This window comes from Anabrus simplex, chromosome 1 (genome assembly GCF_040414725.1).
Source record: "Anabrus simplex isolate iqAnaSimp1 chromosome 1, ASM4041472v1, whole genome shotgun sequence".
Classification (NCBI taxonomy): Eukaryota; Metazoa; Arthropoda; class Insecta; order Orthoptera; family Tettigoniidae; genus Anabrus; species Anabrus simplex.
The window spans coordinates 513,354,718-513,375,912 of NC_090265.1; the positions used below are offsets into that span (position 1 = coordinate 513,354,718).

The 21,195-nt window shown below is 39.3% G+C and overlaps 1 protein-coding gene across 1 annotated transcript in view; it reads left to right on the forward strand.

Moving 5' to 3' along the window:
• The first annotated feature begins 4,209 nt into the window (after nt 1-4,209).
• LOC136875368 (dynein beta chain, ciliary) overlaps nt 4,210-21,195 on the forward strand; it is a 782,313-nt gene continuing 765,327 nt past the window's right edge. Inside the window, exon 1 of the mRNA XM_067148948.2 lies at nt 4,210-4,347. Coding sequence (XP_067005049.2) covers nt 4,210-4,347 — 138 coding nt within the window. The remainder of the gene's footprint in view (nt 4,348-21,195) is intronic.

The following is a 21,195-nucleotide window of genomic DNA, read 5'->3' on the forward strand; positions in this document are numbered from 1 at the left end:
AGAAAAGCAGCTCGATTTGTTCTGGGTGATTTCCGACAAAAGAGTAGCGTTACAAAAATGTTGCAATGTTTGGGTTGGGAAGAATTGAGAGAAAGAAGAAGAGCTGCTCGACTAAGTGGTATGTTCCGAGCTGTCAGCGGAGAGATGGCGTGGAATGACATTAGTAGATGAATAGGTTTGAATGGCGTTTATAAAAGTAGGAAAGATCACGATATGAAGATAAAGTTGGAATTCAAGAGGACAAACTGGGGCAAATATTCATTTATAGGAAGGGGAGTTAGGGATTGGAATAACTTACCAAGGGAGATGTTCAATGAATTTCCAATTTCTTTGAAATCATTTCGGAAAAGGCTAGGAAAGCAACAGATAGGGAATCTGCCACCTGGGCGACTGCCCTAAATGCAGATCAGTATTGATTGATTTCTTTGGCCAATACCTTCATTTTTTGAAGTGTTGGATCCCTTTCATTTTTTTCTTGTAATAAGTGTTAATAGAGGATGGTTGCCTAGTTATACTTCATCTTAAAACAATAATCATCACCACTGTCTCAAACAAACAATTTTCAGTTCTCTGTAGCTACAAATACAGCTTATTCACAAATCCTTGAATCTAATTGTTGTGGTGTCTGTTCAAACTCTGCACGTAGCGTGGAACTCCTTCTCAAACATCCCAGACTGAGCTGGTGTGTGAGGGCGTTTTCAGTGAGTGAATGGCTGATCTACATCACGGCTAAAGCAGGATATAAGGACAGCTGCAAGCCAAAGAGATCAGACTGTCACTTCATGGTGAACTCAAATTGTCTGATCACAGAATGACTGAATGGACTCTATGGAGCTGAATGGTCACCCTTGAGACCTTAGGATAAGAGGGCCCGAGTTTGACTAATAGGCTTGCATGTGTTCTCCCAAACTCCACTAACCTTTGTGAACTTAGCATATCAACCTTTGACTCTATTTACCCAGCAGTGACAGTTAAACTATGGACTAATGCTGATAAGACTCCAAACACCGTACTTCAGTTCTCCATGTAAATACTGAAATTATTGAATAGTCACTTAGTGTTTTCCTTTTGAACTGCATCAAATGTTGTTCCCTTATGTTATTTTTATACTGAAAATCATCAGAGACTTTTTATTATATCACTTTGTGCAGCCAGACTTGTAATCAATCAATCAATCAATCAATCAATCAATCTATCAATCAATCAATCAATCAATCAATCAATCAATCCTGATCTGCATTTAGGGCAGTCGCCCAGGTGGCAGATTCCCTATCTGTTGTTTTCATAGCCTTTTCTTAAATGATCACAAAGATGTTGGAAATTTATTGAATATCTCCCTTGCTAAGTTATTCCAATTCGTAACTCCCCTTCTTATAAACTAATATTTGCCCTGATTTGTCCTCTTGAATTCCAGCTTTATCTTCATATTGTGATCTTTTCTACTTTTAAAGACATTACTCAAACATATTCGTCTACTGATGTCATTCCATGCCGTCTCTCCACTGACAGGTTGGAATATACCACTTACCAATATAAATGGTCCGTTTATGGACATTATAAATTTTCCAGCTAACTCATTCCTGGTTGCCAGTGTTTCGCCCCCATGTGCTAAGTTGGGCTCATCAGTTGGTATATAGCACACCAACCAAGATGCATGGCTAGTGCATACCGTGCATTTACTCATTCGGGACAAATATTTCTGGTTCCCTACGGGAATCAACATCTATATCAACATAACACTTAGTCGATTTTAGTGATTTTGTGTTCAGTTATTATTAATACATTAAGACGAGTTGTATAGTTAAACAAATTATTTCATTTGGATGCAACACTTATTCATACTAGCAAGGATATTTTTGTTCCTACCATACATTTGTCTGTTCATCTCATTGAAGTATATGGTCATCATCATCATCATCGTCAATGTCTCACTCCACTTGCCCGGATGTGGTTAACAAGCCTCCTCCACTCCTTTCTGTCCTTCCACTTTTCCTGCTCCATTACTTCCGCCACAACCAGTCCAGCTTCTCTAATGTCCTTCCAAATCTGATCCAACCACCTTCTTCTCGGTCTTCCAACTGGTCTCTTTCCCTTAACTTCTTTTTCCAATTCCCTTCTTGCTACCCGTTCCTTTCCCATTCTGTTTACATGTCCGAACCATCTCAGTCTTGCTTTCTGTATGTTCTGTACTAACGGTTCTATATTTAGCTCTTCTCTGATTTTAATATTTTGAATTCTATCTCTTCTTGTCTTTTTCATAAAAATATGCCAAGTTACATATTCATTATCTGCAAATAAATCCACACACTCATGCCCCTCAACAATCATGTACCTTGTCTTTAAGTTCCAATATTTGTGTTAACATTTTACCTTGTGATAACCACCGTACTTCTATATATAGCAGGAGTGTAGTATGTTCTGATCCCATTTCTTTACATGAAACAGAATCCATCTGCAAATTTATGAGTCATGATTTGACAAGGTTCATGACTTTTACGGTGGCAGAGATTTAGCAACAGTGACTTTGGGTGAATAAGATAATGATGTCATTGTATGTTAGGATTAACTTCACGTACTTGAACTACAAATCCTTCCATTTGGCGTGTCACAGAAGCGGCTTTGTATAAGTACTAACAAATTCCTTCAATTTTAATTAATTTTGGAGCACATATTCATTAGTCACATGAAATATTTCTTCACCAGTGTCTCGCTTAGGAAGTTCTTTGCAAAATGGAAAGTAGTTTCAATTATATCTCCATCGATGTATCAAATATAAGAAACAAGTTATATGTGGCCACTAATATTGGTGGATTCGTCAATCTGAAGTGAGAATTTTACGGCCTTCAATATCACTGGACATGTCAATAACTTGGTGACTGACTGTGTCAGCAGGGAGGTAAATTTTTGAAATTTTACTAGCAACTTCTGAACACAGCACTATTTTTACTTCTCTTAACAAATTGGCATTAATAACATTCCAGTTATTGTATGTAGTCTTTTGGCCTTTATGATAAGTTCAGCCACCTTATAGCTAGCTTCTTGTACTTTTTCCAAAACATTTACTGTTGAGGTCATGAATGTTCTTTTGTTTTTTGTTTTGTTCCAACAACTGATGAAAATAATTTATATCTTAGCTTGACAAAGAAGAATATTTTGTTGACAAAAGTAATTTCAGTTTACTGGGAACCATAGCAGCATTATTGTGTTTTTCACCACAAACAATACATTTGGGGATTGGGCATGTTTTATCAACACACAAAAAAAAGTAAAATTAAAAATTATCACTATATTGTCAGTTGACTAATTTTGTTTCTCATTCTTTGAGCTCCATGCTTGCACAACTTGTACTTGTCAATGGAACATGCTGTACAAGGAATTTTCCCATTAAAAAAAAAATTATGTACCGTACCGGTAGTCTAATAATAATAATAATAATAATAATAATAATAATAATAATAATAATAATAATAATAATAATAATTTATAATGTGACCTACCGGGCGAGTTGGCCGTGCAGTCAGGGGCATGCGACTGTGAGCTTGCATCCGGGAGATAGTGAGTTCGAATTCCACTGTCAGCAGCCTGAAGATGGTTTTCCGCGGTTTCCCATTTTCACACCAGGCAAATGCTGGGGCTGTACCTTAATTAAGGCCATGGCCGCTTCTTTCCAACTACTAGGCATTTCCTATTCCATCATCACCATAAGACCTATCTGTGTTGGTGTGACGTAAAACAACTAGCAAAAAAAAAAAAAAAAAAAAAAAAAAAAAATGTGACCAGCAATCAAAGTTTGGACTACTTCAAAGTACAGCTGCAGTGTAACTGAAATAACTGCAAGATGCGAGACGTATACTCTTCAAAGGGAAGTCTAACAATGGGTTGGTGAATCAGTATACGAAGAAAGTAATAAAGTTGAAGCAGCACTAACAAACAGGGACAAATACCAGAACAACATAATAAAGTAGGTAATAAAGGACAGATAAAGTTTTGCTAATTTCCGCATTTATGGGAAAAGCATAAACACACATACAGAACATGTGACAAGTATAACAAAGAAGCCACATAACACAGAGGTAGAGATGAGAAAATAAAAATATGCTTATTGTTTTAAGGATTTGATACGGAAATTCAGTATGTGAAATTGAGAATGCTTTCATTTGTTACAGCTAAGTCCTCTGCCAGGGATAACACAAATCCCCTACCCGAAGGATGGCAGAGGAAAAGAAAGAGAAAAAGGAGGAAGAAGAAGAAGATCCTCGTCTGCAGTTCATGGTCACCTACCTGACCAAAACTCTGAGAATAAAGATTGATAAGTGGGCCAAGATGATGGGTAATGAAGACCTAAAAGTAAGTCATGAAGGGATTTGCAAACTTAATATGGGCTTTGTTTGAGTTGGTTAAAAGGAATGCAGGATTATTATATACATGTTTGACTTATGAAATATTTATTGCAGCAAATAGCCACACAAAATAACGTTAGTGTTGAGGATACTGTTTCGGTTATTCACTATACAGTTTTGTTAACAAGATTGGTCTTTTCTTGGATACATTGACATGATATAAAGTATATTGTTTGTTGCACAATTGACACACGTAATCTTCACTTGGATAGTGAAATCAATTCTACCAACTGTAAGAGACATAACTAGAGAGGAAATAAAACAGGTAATAACAATAGCACAAAATAGAAAGGCCCAGGGCCAAATGGCATTTGTGCTCAACACCTCAAGAAGTCCCTTCATCTAACGAATAGAATAGAATAGTCCCAACCCTTAGTTCCGGATCCATGCATAATATTCGTATTACATTTAAATTTAAATTTATCTACTACTACCTTAAACATTACACTTACACTTAATTACAATTTCCACCTAATTTCTAAATTGTAGTGAAAAAGAAAACTATTTATTTTTGTCCTAGGCATTAACAGTGTTTTATTGTCTAGGACAACATGTATCTTTCCTTTACTATTAATTGGCGTATTTGCTTGTTTTAAGTCCAAACAGATTTATTGTCAGCTTACAATTGACACTGTGAATTCTCGACCTACAGCTATGGCATTCCAGCAGCTGAGTAAGACACAGTTCATCTATTGCAAGCTAAGCAGATTCACATGCAATTTAACACATCAACAGTGACAATAATGCTACAACCATGATTCTAAATGCTGACTTTGTTCTTGGTCTCTTTTCATACTTTTAGTTAGTGCTAATCTCTTTTCAATTCCTTCTGTCACTTCCTAAAATACAAAAAAGTTTGCTATTTGTCCTGGTGTGATCCATTCTTTGTTTAACAGTTTATCTATTGTATAGAATTCTTTCTCTATTTCTATTTTTAATTTATATTCACCACCAAAATATTTAATTCTAAGTGCATCAGTTCCCCTCTCAATAGATGAACGTCTTCCATTATTTCTTCACAGAGTAAACAATGATTTTCATTATGTTTTACTCTCAGCCCCTTATTTTTATATATCCCCCCCATTAGCCACCACACCACACCACCCCACACCACACCACACCACACCACACCACACCACACCACACCACACCACACCACACCGCACCGCACCGCACCGCACCATTCTTTGTTTAACAGTTTATCTATTGTATAGAATTCTTTCTCTATTTCTATTTTTAATTTATATTCACCACCAAAATATTTAATTCTAAGTGCATCAGTACCCCTCTCAATAGATGAACCTCTTCCGTTATTTCTCCACAGAGTAAACAATGATTTTCATTATGTTTTTCTCTCAGCCCCTTATTTTTATATATCGCCCCCATTAGACACCACACCGCACCGCACCGCACCGCACCGCACCTGAAATGGTGAAGTATAGTGGGAGGGCAGGGATGAAATGGCTTCATAGAGTAGTAAAATTAGCATGGAGTGTTGGCAAGGTACCTTCAGATTGAGCAAAAGCAGTAATTGCACCTATCTATAAGCAAGGGAACAGGAAGGATTGCAACAACTATTGAGGTATCTCATTGATTAGTATACCAGGCAAAGTATTCACTGGCATCTTGGAACAGAGGGTGCGATCAGTCGTTGAGAGGAAGTTGGATGAAAACCAGTGTGGTTTCAGACTACAGAGAGGCTGTCAGGATCAGATTTTCAGTATGCACCAGGTAATTGAAAAATGCTACGAGAGGAATAGGCAGTTGTGTTTATGCTTCGTAGATCTAGAGAAAGCATATGACAGGGTACCGAGGGAAAAGATGTTCACCATACTGGGGGACTATGGAATTAAAGGTAGATTATTAAAATCGATCAAAGGTATTTATGTTGACAATTGGGCTTCAGTGAGAATTGATGGTAGAATGAGTTCTTGGTTCTAATCTTCACCTTTGCTGTTCATAGTTTACATGGATCATCTGCTGAAAGGTATAAAATGGCAGGGAGGGATTCAGTTAGGTGGAAATGTAGTAAGCAGTCTGGCCTATGCTGACGACTTGGTCTTAATGGCAGATTGTGCCGAAAGCCTGCAGTCTAATATCTTGGAACTTGAAAATATGTGCAATGAGTATGGTATGAAAATTAGCCTCTTGAAGACTAAATTGATGTGAGTAGGTAAGAAATTCAACAGAATTGAATGTCAGATTGGTGATACAAAGCTAGAACAGGTTGATAATTTCAAGTATTTAGGTTGTGTACTTTCCCAGGATGGTAATATAGTAAGTGAGATTGAATCAAGGTGTAGTAAAGCTAATGCAGTGAGCTCGCAGTTGTGATCAACAGTATTCTGTAAGAAGGAAGTCAGCTCCCAGACGAAACTATCTTTACATTGGTCTGTTTTCAGACCAACTTTGCTTTATGGGAGCAAAAGCTGGGTGGACTCAGGATATCTTATTCATAAGTTAGAAGTAACAGACATGAAAGTAGCAAGAATGATTGCTGGTACAAACAGGTGCGAACAATGGCAGGAGGATACTCGGAATGAGGAGATAAAGGCAAATTTAGGAATGAACTCGATGGATGAAGCTGTTCGCATAAACCGGCTTTGGTGGTGGGGTCATGTGAGGCGAATGGAGGAGGATAGGTTACCTAGGAGAATAATGGACTCTGTTATGTAGGGTAAGAGAAGTAGAGGTAGACCAAGACGACAATGGTTAGACTCGGTTTCTAATGATTTAAAGATAAGAGGTATAGAACTAAACGAGGCCACAAGGCCACGAGGGGATTGTGGCGACGTATAGTAAATTCACAGAGGCTTGCAGACTGAATGCTGAAAGGCATAATAGTCTATAATGATAATGTATGTATGTATGTATGTATGTATGTATGTATGTATGTAGAATTTATTACTTATTTCATCAAATTCTACTTCAGTACCCCATTTTTCTGTTCCATACAGTGCTCTTGATATCGCAAGAGCATTTAAAATATTTTTGTGCAACTTGTATTCAGTATTTGGCATCTTCCTCTCTAAAGACCTTGTGCTTGATAAGGCAGCCAATTCCTAAATTTTGGCTCGTCTTATTTGTCCCTTTTACATCGCATTCCATGTTATTATAATTCCTAAGTATTTTAATTTATTGACAACTTCTATTTCTACACCTTCTAACCACCAGTGCCTTTCATTTCTATGTAATTTATTTTCTCTTTTACAAACCATTACTTTTGTTTTCTTGATATTTATTTTCAAATTCCATGTTCTGCAATATTCAGCAGTTTTCTTAAGACTGTTTTGCATACCGACTGTTGTTAGTGAGAGCAGAAGGATGTCGTCTACAAAAAGTAGACCAGGAATTTCTTTGTTATTTAAGCAGGAGGTTGTCCTATCCTCCTTCCCCTGGCAGTCCATTACATCATTAACAAAAGGTAAAAACAATATTGGTGATAATTTACATCCCTGCTTAAGTCTGATATTCAAATGTATCCTGCCTACCGTTAGATCTTCCTTTACTTTAATCAAGCATATCACTTCTGCATATAGTTCTTCTATGGCTTTAATAATTTTATTTGACATCCCTATCCCAGCCAGCTTCGCAACGACAGCCCGCCTGCTAACCGAATCGAAAGCTTTTTGAAGGTCTATTGCTGCAATATATAATCTACCTCCTTTCCTCTTTAAATATATTATCTGTGGTTCTCATTCCTTTCCAAAATTCTGACTGGTACACTGAGAGTATAGAGAAATCTTCTACCCATTTCATAATTATTTCTGCCAAAATACCGGTGTAAATCTTACTGAGTGTATCCAACAAGGTGATACCCCTATAGTTATTAGTGTTTGATCTTTTCCCCTTTCTTTTATATATTGGGCATGTTATTCCTTCTTGCCAACAACGTGGTATTTTTCTGCCATCAAAGATTTTGTTAAAATTTTAGTTATTATTTCTAGCATCTGGCTGTTATTCCCTAGCTCTTTCCAGAATTTATACATAATTCCACTCACAGCACCAGATTTTCCTCCCTTCCCTTTTTTCAATGTGTCTAATACTTCATCTGTGGTTATTACATCATTTAGTACAGACAGAGTGAACCCCACATGTCTCAGTTTGCCAGTCTCAGTTTTATTCCTTTCCCACGTATCTTTACCCCCAAGCAACCCCTTGAAATACATTAACCACTCCTCATCGCTTAAGCTTACTTGATTACTGCTTTTATATTCTTTACATATTGTACTAATTCTTTTCCATACTTTCTTAGTTTCATTTTCTATACAATACTTATATAATAATTTTACCTCTTTGGCCTGACTTTTCCTTTTATTTTCGCTCATTAAATCTTAGTATTCCTTCCTCTTTTATAAAAATCTGCTCGTAAATCCTTAGATCCCTCATTTCTGTACATTTTTAATGCCTTCATCACTTCACTTTTTTTACACTCATCATTATACCATACATTTTGTTTACTTTCCCTTCTCTTTCTCACAACCATTTATTTTAATAGTTACTTCTATGATCTTTCAAGCATTCTTATTGCTTCAACTATGTTATTATCCTCTATCATATTCTCAATATCTAGTTTCAAAATTTCAAAAGTTTTCCCCCTATAATAGTCCCTAAATTCACTCCACCTGTATGGTACCTTAATATTTTTATCTGTGAATACTTAAGATGATGTTTTTCTTCTGGTTTACCTTCGTCTCGAATAGCAAGTGGGAAATGATGAGACGCTGTCAAATTTTTTACTTGAATGTCCTTAACATAATTTAGAGCCTCCTGAGATGCCAGCACTAAGTATATAGCACTTCCTCCTGACTCAACTATGTACGGTAAGTTTCCTGATTCATCCCCAACCAGGCCCCATTCAAAATGAACAATTGCTCTATCGTGCACATTTCCAGTAATTTCTCTCCATTTTTGTTACACTCTGTTTTTACTTATCCTTCCTTATATTAATATTTCATAAATTTCTCTGTCATATAATGGACTCTATTCACCCACCCTTGCATTGAAATCACTCATTATAATTATTCCTGCTTCTTCACTTTTTAATTTAATCTGGTTTACAACTTCGGTAAGATTTTCAGAGAAGTTTTTTTCTCAAACGGGGACCAACCCGGTTGGTAGTTGTAGCCAAAACCTATGAAAATCTCTCTCCCACTCTGATTTTCTTTCTTTAATTTACCCAAATCATTTCCTCGTATCCCGATTCCCACAACTCTACCTGACTGCATATTTCATCTTTTACGATCACTGATATCCCTCCCGGGTAATGCCCTTTCAGGCTACTTTTATGTTTCGTTCTACTCCAGATATTAAAACCCAGTATTTGCAAATTTACCCCCCTCAACCCGGGCAACCATGTCTCAACCATCCCAGTAATCTCGTTCTCTCGCATTAGATCTCTAACTTCATCATTTCCCAGTTTACTCAATATACTCTCGATATTTATTAACCCCACGACCCAGTCTAGTTATTTATTCATGAGTATATCTGCTGAAGCCATTGCCTTAATTCTCGTTGTTTGTGCTTTTTCTAACTGTATAATTGATCCACTTGGGAAGCTATTTCTTCTTCCTCAGACCTTGTCAACTGTTTTTAGCCCAAATGTCTTTCAAATTCAGCGCTGGCTTAAGTTTCTTTTTTTTTTTCTCCCTGGGTTGTCTTGCCTCCTTAGAGACCCTCTCTTCTTCTTGAGTTGTTTTCCTGGATTGAGGATGTCTGGTTTTGAATGCAGAGTCATCCAGTTCACTGTCCCTGCTTTGTTGATTAACACACACTGCTGCTGACTCAGATCTGCTGTCGTCACTCACCAGGCCGCTGGCCTTCTGTATATCTGACACATCAGGCCAATGTTCCAGCTCACGTAGCTGACTACCAGTCTATTTCCTACTCCAAGAATTGCCTGCTATTATAAGTCTGTCTCCACGGATAAGTGCTTTCAGACCTGAATGCTGCGCCTTCCCTTGATGAAAACATATTCTCATATTTTCCATTTCTTCTTGATCTAATTCTTTCTTAATCCATATTTTTGTTCCCTTCAAGCTCTTTGCACTGTCCAAAATTTTTCGGGCCTTCAAACTTGATACTATACATACTTTCACTGGTCTTCTTCCCATATTTCTCCCTAATCTAAAGGCACTATCAATATCACTCTCATTATACTTGACCTTCAATTTCTCCCTGATTAAGGAAAATACTTTGTCTAACATATCATTAAAGTTCTCTTTGTCTGTCTCTACCAGCCCGTATGTTTCTGTTCCTATCTTCCTTCACTCGTGTCCATTCCTTTTCTTCAAGTTTTCTTAGCCTTTCTTCTAGATCCAGGACTTTATTCTTGTTCTGCAGTAGGCTCTCCTTGATATACTTAAGTTCTGTTTGTATGAAGGTCTTTGAATCCTTAAATTCATTTTCTTGTTCCATTAACATTTCCTTGGTCTTCTCCACTTGACATTCTTGCACGACCTCCTTAAGCTTCTCCATATCTTCCCAGGTCAGCCCAGGGCCCCCCCTCTAGGGACATCATGACCTTGACGTCGGTGTGGGGCCTTGTGTGCTTGTTGATCCCGAGGGCTGTGCCAGCACAGGGTTACCCATGCTGGATTGGCCTCGGTGTAGGGCCAGACTAACAAGGTGTACCCCAAGTTGCCTGAGAGGTGTCTGTGCTCTTTAGATTTCATAACTATTTCTACCCTTCTATACTCACATTCTTAAATTTCTTTCCTCTTCCTGTCCAGCCAACCTTTCTGCCTCGGGTAGAATAGGATAGCATGGAGGTTTCATCCTCCCCCATTCGCAAGTTTCGGGTCGTGGTGAGGTGATGCATGGCTACTGGGAGAGTAGTTCTTAGTGGCCCAACCCAATCACAAGTTTCGGGTCATGGCAAGGTGATGAATGGCTACTGGGAGAGGAGTTCCTAGCGACCCCCCTCCAGATACCGGGCGCCCTCTGGAGTATATAGCCTTGCCTTCGGTACATCAGGGCTCTGCCGAAGGTCGACCTTTTATATCCTGGGTACTCATGGGACTATGTATGGTTTTTGAGTTTGATTTTGGTTTTAATTCATCAAAGGCTGCAGGCCTTAAAACTGCATATTTGAATTGTACCGCAAAGAAACGTAAACGTTTCAACAGAGCCGATGATTTGTTCAATAGGGAAACATCTGAGGAAAATCTGCGTTGATTCCTGGTTGCCTCCAGAGTTGATGGACAGAGCTTCCAGAAAATCCGTTTCTAATTAGTAATGCTGTGGAGGATATTGTTGGTGGAGAGGTTGATGAGATGCGGAAGCTGCGAGACGGCTACGTACTTATCAAGACCACTATGGTTGTACAGAGTAAGAGGTTACTGGAAGCTACAATGTTCGGACCGGTACCTGTTAAGGTGGAAAAGCACAAGTCCCTGAACTCCATTAAAGGAGTCATCTTTCACAGGGACTTAGTCAAAGCCTCTGATGATGATCTCATCCGAAGCCTTGCACGTCGGGGTGTTTCCGACATCAAGAGGATCAAGAAGCGTGTCAGAGCCAATCTTCACGACACAGGTGCTTTCATACTCACCTTTGACAAACAAACACTGCCCAAACGAATTAAAGTTTCAATGTATACACTGACTGTTCGACCTTATATTTCAGCACCTATGTGCTGTTTGGTCACATATCGCCGCATTGCCAAGGCTCAGCAACATGTGGGGAATGTGGAAAAGGGGCACATACCGGTGTAGAATGCACACCACCACCCCTGTGTGTAAACTACCCAGGTGAGCATGCCCCTCGATCCAAGAATTGTCCTATATTCAAAGAAGAAAAGAAGATCCAGGAGATTGAGACACTGGATAAACTATTATATCCAGATGCCTGGAGGAAATTTAAATCAATGGCCCCTCCGGAATCCTTCATCTCCTTTGCTGAGAAGGCAGCGAATATACCAACAACATCAATAAGTTTTGTAGCAACCACTTCCAAGAAACCATCAACTAGCAAACAGACAGTTCCTCACAGCACCAGTAACCAAGAAAAGAGAGAACAAATCTCAACAAAAGCATCGGTAAACAAGTTATTGCCAAAAATGTCTGGAAGGGGCACTTCTCAGGTACCTTCAGCTGGGAACTCCTCTAGTTCAATTGTGGGGAGAATAACTTCCGTGAATACAGCTGGAAAACCTTCTTCCAGCCTTCTTACCAAAGCACAGGTCAAGAAGGGGGAGAAAGGGAAGCCACAGCTCTCCGTAAGAAGTTGGAGACAAAGTCTTCTCCAAACCCATCAGGGATCACAGCATCCCCGAAGAAGACCAGCAAACAATCTGCCGGTTCTCCTTCAAAGAATAAGGAAATGGCAGGTAGCTGACCGAAAGAAGGCCAAGCAATTGTCCTAATTTCCTATCGCTACCTATCTACACAATGGAGCTATTGCAGTGGAACTGAAGTAGTTATCCTGTCGCTTAACTGAGTTACGTCGGTTAATATCCGTTTATGCGGCCTCCATAGTCTGGCTACAGGAATCTTGTTTGAGACCTGGACATGACACGACTATGAGAGGATATCGTCTTTATTCCAAAGATCGAGTAGCTGTGGATGGCGCGGCGTCTGGGGCGTTTGTACCCTAGTTTGCTCCGACACCTTCGGTGAAGAAGTACCGCTTCGTACTCAGCTAGATGCAGTTGTAGTTCGCACTCCTGCCAGTACTAACAATGGTGTGCAACGTGTACATTCCACCAGACTACGATCTTGAAATGCTTGCACTACAAGATTTGATCGCTCAGTTGCCTCCTCCTTTCCCCATCTTCCTGTGCTAGGGAGAGGATGCTCGAGCAACTGATCAATCTGTTTGATCTTTGTGTGCATAATACAGGGGAACTGACACATTTCAGCAGAGCACATGGCACATTCTCACACCTGGATATCACTTTGTGCAGCAGTGCGCTAGTTCCCCTGCTACGGTGGCAAGTACACGATGACTTCTGTGATAGTGACCACTTTCCAATAATTCTATCTATCTTGAATCAGAGACAGTCCGAAGTACCCAAGCGCTGGTTACTTCGGCGGGCAATTTGGCCAGAATTTTCAAAACACGCTGATGATATGCTGGAGTCTGGAGTCTGTTGACGACCACGTTTCTTCCATTACTACTGGAATTTTGGCTGCTGCAGAGGAAACAACTCCTTCCTCATCCGGTATTCGTCACCGGAAACAGGTCCTATCGTGAACGGACGAAATTGCAGCAGCTATACGTGATCGCCGACGGGCTTTCAAGCATTATCGTTGGAATCCACCGACGGCCAATCATATCACATTTAAGCATATGCGCGCAAAGGCCCGTTTCCTGATTCAGAAAAGTAAGAAAGCTACGTGGGAAAAGTATATGTCCTCCATGACGGCACATACTCCATCATAAGTATGGGCAAAACTCCGCCGTATTGTTGGAGTACAGAATGTGCCCTTAGTCCCTGGTATCTCTATTAATGGAGATATTATTATGGATGGGGGCGGTAGAATAACACCCACGGTATCCCCTGCCTGTCGTAAGAAGCGACTAAAAGGGTTCCTAGGGGCTCTGAATAATGGAGCATGGGTTGGTGACCATGGGGCCCTCAGCTGAGTCCTGGCATTACTTCCACTTGTGCCAGACTCCTCACTTTCATCTATCCTATCCGACCTCTCTTGGTCAACTCTTGTTCTTTTCCAACCCCGACGCTATGAGGTTTGCGAGGTTTAGGGAGTCTTTCATGTTCACGCCTTTCATGGCCCTTGTCTTTCTTTGACCGATATCTTCATTTTTTGAAGCGTCAGATCCCTTCCATTTTTCCCTCTGATTAGTGTTATATAGAGGATGGTCGCCTAGTTGTACTTCCTCTTAAAACAATAATCACCACCACCACCACCACCACCACTCAGACTGGAGGCCTTTCTCCAGAAGGAACTTCTAGTCGCTGTGTTTTTTGATCTGGAGAAAGCTTATGACACTACCTGGTGATATGGGATTCTCTCCACACTACACCAGTGGGGATTTCGGGGAAATTTGCCAGCGTTTATTGAGAACTGCATGTTCCTCCCGCTCTTTCGAGTCCGAGTAGGAAATGCATTTTAACTCAATATTACGTTCAGGAAAATGGAGAACCTCAGGGATCGGTACTGATTGTCACAAAATTTCAGTGAGGTACCTCTGTGGTTAATTCCGTGACCGGATATACGTCTCGATCTACTCCATGGACCCAAGGTGAACATGGATTCCTCTGTTTATCGGAGGCATTTCCAAGACTTTGTTCACCAATATCCGGCCGCAAAACATATCTTCTCGGATGGATCTAAAATCGGAGATAATGTTGGTTGCTCTTTCGTCACTGATGACATGAGCACGAAGATCTTGCTTCCTAGTGTATGTAGTGTGTATAATGTGGAGCCATCTTAGAGGCTCCAATAACGGACCATTATATTGGTATTATAAATTTACTCATTCGGGACAAATATTTTAAATTCCCTTTGGGAATCAACATCTGTATTATCTGATGGCCAGGCAGGCATCAAATTTTGGAAATGAGACATAGCTCTCATAGTGCATTGGCACTGCTGGTGGCTTCAAGTAGCCTACGCAGTGGCCTCCACGGTATGCACTAGCCTTGCGTCTTGGGTGGTGTGCTAAGTCCCAACTGATGAGCCTAACTTAGCACACGAGGGCGAAATGCAGGCAACCAAGAATGAGTTAGCTGGAAAATTTATAATGTCCAATAACGGACCATTATATTGGTATTATAAATTTACTCATTCGGGACAAATATTTTAAATTCCCTTTGGGAATCAACATCTGTATTATCTGATGGCCAGGCAGGCATCAAATTTTGGAAATGAGACATAGCTCTCATAGTGCATTGGCACTGCTGGTGGCTTCAAGTAGCCTACGCAGTGGCCTCCACGGTATGCACTAGCCTTGCGTCTTGGGTGGTGTGCTAAGTCCCAACTGATGAGCCTAACTTAGCACACGAGGGCGAAACGCAGGCAACCAAGAATGAGTTAGCTGGAAAATTTATAATGTCCAATAACGGACCATTATATTGGTATTATAAGTGGTATGTTCCGAGCTGTCAACGGAGAGATGGCGTGGAATGACATTAGTAGACGAATAAGTTTGAATGGCATTTATAAAAGTAGGAAAGATCACAATATGAAGATAAAGTTGGAATTCAAGAGGACAAACTGGGGCAAATATTCATTTATAGGAAGGGGAGTTAGGGATTGGAATAACTTACCAAGGGAGATGTTCAATAAATTTCCAATTTCTCTGAAATCATTTCGGAAGAGGCTAGGAAAGCAACAGATAGGGAATCTGCCACCTGGGCGACTGCCCTAAATGCAGATCAGTATTGATTGATTGATTGATTGAACATAGACTCCACATTTATATTGGTTGTAGAAGGTCACCATACTGGGCTTACAGTCTTCTCCTGAGTCCTCTTCAATCTTATCTGTCTTGTGTAGTGTTGAAAGAAAGAGAACAAATTTTGTTTTTCTTTGCATTGTAAGAAACTAATGTTTCATTGTGTGTAAACACACACATTGTACTGTTGTTTGCTTCCTTGTGGTTCTGTAGTCAGCTCATTTGGAACATACTTTTAATTTTTTCTGATGGTCCCTACAAGAGTGAGATTTTTCTTAGCAAATCTTGCACCAAGGGAAGGGAAGGGAAGGGAAGGGAAGTAAAATAATTAAACAAGTGACATTTCATCCTGTTCTCAGCAGCCCTAGCAGAGTTATCTTGTTCATAAGGTCCTCTTCTTTGCTCCGAAATGAATACTTCCATATTGGAAGTGTAGAAAGTCTTTGAATCTAACAATGCCCAGTATTTTATGCCAAACTTACAAGCTTTTTTGGCATATAGACTCTAAAAGTATGTTTCCCTCAAAAATTAGGTAACATCTCATCTATAGTAACAGATTTGTGATGTCTGAAGCCATCTTTTCTTGCCTTTGACTCACTTAATTTATAACTGTTTCTTCAGTCTGCCAAAAACTAATTTTGAATAAATACATTTTTGAACTACCTGAAGAAGATTACATATGGTAACAGAATTATACCTGAAAAAGAAATTAATTAATTAAAATAGAATGACATGTTTATTTCTTAAAGGAACACATGTTCTATAAATCATACTCAAAATGTTCAGAAATATTCTAAACTAGAGGGGGGAGAGGTGAGGACTTCATTAAGATATGTTTCATATGTCGATTTTTTGAGAATTTAAACAGAAATAAACATAAATGCTTATTTTGAATGTGATTTGATAGAATCTGATGATGAACTTTCAAGAACAAATAATGTCATTCTACACTCTATAACAAAAAAAAAGAAAGAAAAGAGAACGATGCACTGGGAAGGCATTGTCCGATTGTAAGGAAATTACGTATGCAAAGATATTCGGACCGAACATGCAAATGATTAAAGTTGCGTGTCCAATGAATGAATAGCGGGAGCTCCCACGCATCCAAACTGCGCATGCATCAGGTGTATGTAAGGCGCGATTCTGAAGCGTATGCTCAAAGTAGCTGTTGCATTCGAGTGCAGTATCTTAATGTCGGCTGTAAGAATGCCACACCGAAGGATTTGTGCTCATTACGAGCAGATGTCAGAGTTTGAAAGAGGTCATGCAGTCGGATTGAAAGAAGCTGGTTGGTCGAATCGAGCTGTTGCTGGATATTTGGGTCGAAGTGATGAGGTGATCAGACGATGCTGGCAAGCGTGGGTCAGCACCGGCAGGCATCAATGTCAGGACGGCAGTGGTCGAGCAGGGCCACAACAGCACGGGCAGACAGAGCGATTGTCAGAACAGCTGTCACAGCACTGGAGTCGTCGTTATCAACGATCCAGCGTGTGACTCGCACACATTTGTCCACCATAACCATCAACAGATGCCTGAGCGAGAGGAATTTGCGCTTGTGTCGCCCATTACACCGCTTACCACTCACTCCTATTCACTGTCAAGCCAGATTACAGTGGTGCTGCACTCGAGCAACGTGGAACTGCGCTGACTGGGGACGTATAGTCTTTAGTGACGAGTCCTGTTTCCAGCGGTGCCCTGACGACAACCACAGACGTGTTTGGAGACGTCCAGGCCATCGTGGGGATCCTGCCTTGACTTGCACGCCACATAGCCCCACAAAAGGGGGTGATGGTCTGGGGTACCATCTCCTTTGATAGCCGGACCCCTCTGGTAGTCATTCCTGGCACGCTGACAGCACAGCAGTATGTTGATGACATTCTATGGCCAGTTGTGTCACCTTTCCTTCAGCGACATCCAGGCCTTACTTTCCAACAGGATAATGCCCAGCTGCACACGGTATGTATTGCTATGAACTGTCTTCAAGCTTGCCCTATCCTTCCTTGGCCAGCTTGGTCGCCTGATCTCTCTTCCATAAAGCACATTTGGGACATCATGGGAAAGCGATTGCGGACATCCCGGAATGTCGCTGATTTAGCCCAACAGTTGGAGACCATTTGTCATGAAATTCTGCAGGACACCATCCGGGACCTTTATCAGTCTATGTCACGTCAAGTGACAGCTTGCATCCAGGCCAGGGGTGGACCAACACCTTATTGATGTCCTCACTTTGTAACGCTATAACTCTCCAATAAGTCATTCAATTGTTCTGCACTTTTGATCATTTGTTTTTCTATGTCTGTTCCTCACATGCACCGATTTTTATCGCCGTTGGATAATTCCTTCCTGGTGCATTGTTTTTTTTGTTATTCAGTGTATTTTAATGAACCTATTTGGACCCACAACATAATGAACTCATTAAAAATATCAATAAGTTGAACACATCTTTTGTATCTGTACAATTAAGGCACAAATGCAGAAAAATTAAGAAAATTCCTGGTAAGCTGAAACATGGGACATTGGGATCATAAGGTGATATTACTTTATTGGAACTAATACACCGAGTAGAATAAAATAGTGAAGTTAGATTACTTATGTGTATTTAAACATAGAACTTGCATATCAATTATGATATAATAAAATAAATTAGCTCTATACCAATACATACTTTGTCGGGGTAAATGGTGGTAGCCACTGAATATGGGGATACCAATGAACTTCAGTAGTTCACCTTTGCTCAGAAGAAAGGTATGAATTTTTTTCTGTTTTCTGTGTTAAATAGTTTGTTCCAAAATATGATCTATTATTATTTCTTCGGTCATGTACATAAATAATTCCAGGATATCTTTGCTACCAGTTCTCCGTACACATTTTGTATTATGTCATGAGGGATGGGCTGTGGTGCTGCAGAATTTCTTGGAGATGTTCCCTGTATCCTCTTCCAGTTGGCTTCCAGAGTTTCTAATGGCTGTAAAATAAGTTCAGAGCTGATAATTCTGCCATGCCTGCAAGTTTGTACACCTTCAACAGGAGTACTTGAACTGGGACGAGAGTGTGATATAATTTTTTTAGATTTTTCAGACGCTTGAACTATCATTTCTACAGTCCCTACAATAGCATGCACTCTACCACTGCGTTGCTCGAAAACTTCCGATTAAATAATCATCATGTCTTCGTTATCGCTTGCTTTATCAAGAGGAGATGGAGTAATATTGAGAGAGATAACTGCCTTCATTATCTAGACAAATATCTTCAATGTCAGCTTCACTTAAGGTTTTCAGGTACTCAAAAGCTTCTACTGGTGACAAAAACTTCTGTCTCAAGGTGCCTACAAGCAAAACTAACATGTTTAAATGAAAATCATATAATTTCTTAGGGAATGTGATTATATCGACAAATATACACACAGCCCAGGTAGATGAGATTCAATTATAAGCAGGATTAACTGTGACACATACTTTGGAATCAATTCCATTACGTGTCAGATCATTTAAGTGAACTTTTCTGAACAAGAATATGCATAAAATAAATCACCCCCTTTCATTGGAATGCATAGAAAGTAATATAAATAACTTACCTGCAGACATCATGAAGTTGCTGCTGTCTTCAATAATTTGCTTCTGGATGGAGCAAGACAATCAAATATGTGCATTGTTGTAACAGGATTGTTAAGTGAACATAGTAGAAGCCCATGCAACATACTATAGGGAAAGCACTATGTAAGACCTTAATAAATGTACCTTGTTTCATGTTCTATGAATAGAACATTGGTTCCAAATAGGTTAAGTTATTTCTTTTACAGGTGTGATTCTGTTACCATTTGTTTTCTTTTTCAGGTAGTTTATACATTTATTTATTCAAAATTAGCTTCAACAGACTGAATAATCTAACAATTATTAATTATAGTAACAAATTCACTACGACTATAGTTCTCCTTGCACAAATTAACAAACTCATCAAATAATTCTCTCATGCTATAAAACTTATCCTCTGATTTTCTTTGTTGATGACTTTTAATGTCTCTGTCACCAAAACCATAGATTTCTCAGCAAAAATCTAAATCTACTGATGCTCAGTTTGAAAATTTCAATTCCAAAATTATAATCCCATCACAAATAGAAAATGTTTTGATGTCCAGAATGTACAGTACTATGCCAGCTAAATATAGAAAATGTTTTGATGTCCAGAATGTACAGTACTATGCCAGCTAAATATAGTAGATCCCCTAATGCTTTTAATTCCACAATGTCTGTTTCCTTCTCTTTATATCATGTTTGTAATTCATTTTTGCTTCATTAATTATTTTGTTTGTATACACAATTCTTGTATAATATGATCCAGGAAAAAATAGCATCCAGCATTCTAATTTGGTTTTAGCAAGTCTTCCATTTCTAACTGGCTCTGGAAGTTGAGTAATAATATTAAGTCTTCTAGTACAATTAGAATTTTTGTGTGCATGTGTGGCCTATCCTACCAAATCATAGGATTCGGAATGTCCGTGCCACTATAGATAGGGTTAGAAAGAACCTCACCTTGTTCTGGCTCTCCTTTGAATTCCGGTTCTTCTTCCCTTTCATCTAAATTTGCATTAATCTTCATTTAAACTTTCTTCTGAAGCACTATCACTTTAAAAATTATTTACAATTTCACTTTCATCTACGTCACTGTTATCTGAGTCATCATTGTCCCTTGAAACCTGCTTAGGAACAAATTCCAACAACTGTCTAATTTTCCTCTGTACCTTTTCAAAATTCATTATTATAGATAAATAAAACTGGTAGTTGATGGAGAATCTGTTGAGGATCAAACCAGCCTTCAGGATGAATACCCAACTTACAGACATTATTGTAATTATCACAACCATATCACATAGGCTTTACTTACTAAGTGTATGGAAAGATAGAAACTTGGGCAGATTAGGATTAACAATATGGTAGGTCAGGATGGAAAAAGATAGCAAAATGAGAAGAGGCAAGAACAAACATGAAATCAAATGAGCATAATCTCCATATGCTTATGCACTGTCAGCTTCAGAAAGATGGGCATTTTCATTGTCATGCCATTTCCATTTCTTCTCAGTTGCTGAGGAGCTCTTTTCTGATAGACTGAGTCTGATGTGGATTTTGATAGAGACAGTAGCAATATTGAGGATATTAGTGAAGTGACAGGGAGTGATAGTGGTGATGATTTGCTGCCAGAGGGAGGAAGAAATGACACTGTCCAAGGCCAGGTGACACGGTCAGGCATTGAAGGCACATGTCTCAAGCACCAAACCTAGCTATGTTAAACAGTAATTTGACCCCTGAATACCCTGAAATTGAATATGGGTATTTGTGAATGAAGCGGTGTTGGCAAAGGTAGCAGATGAAACAAACAGATTTTATAAACAGACAGTTGACGTTAAGTTCATGACAAGTTCCGTTCTACTTTGATCAAT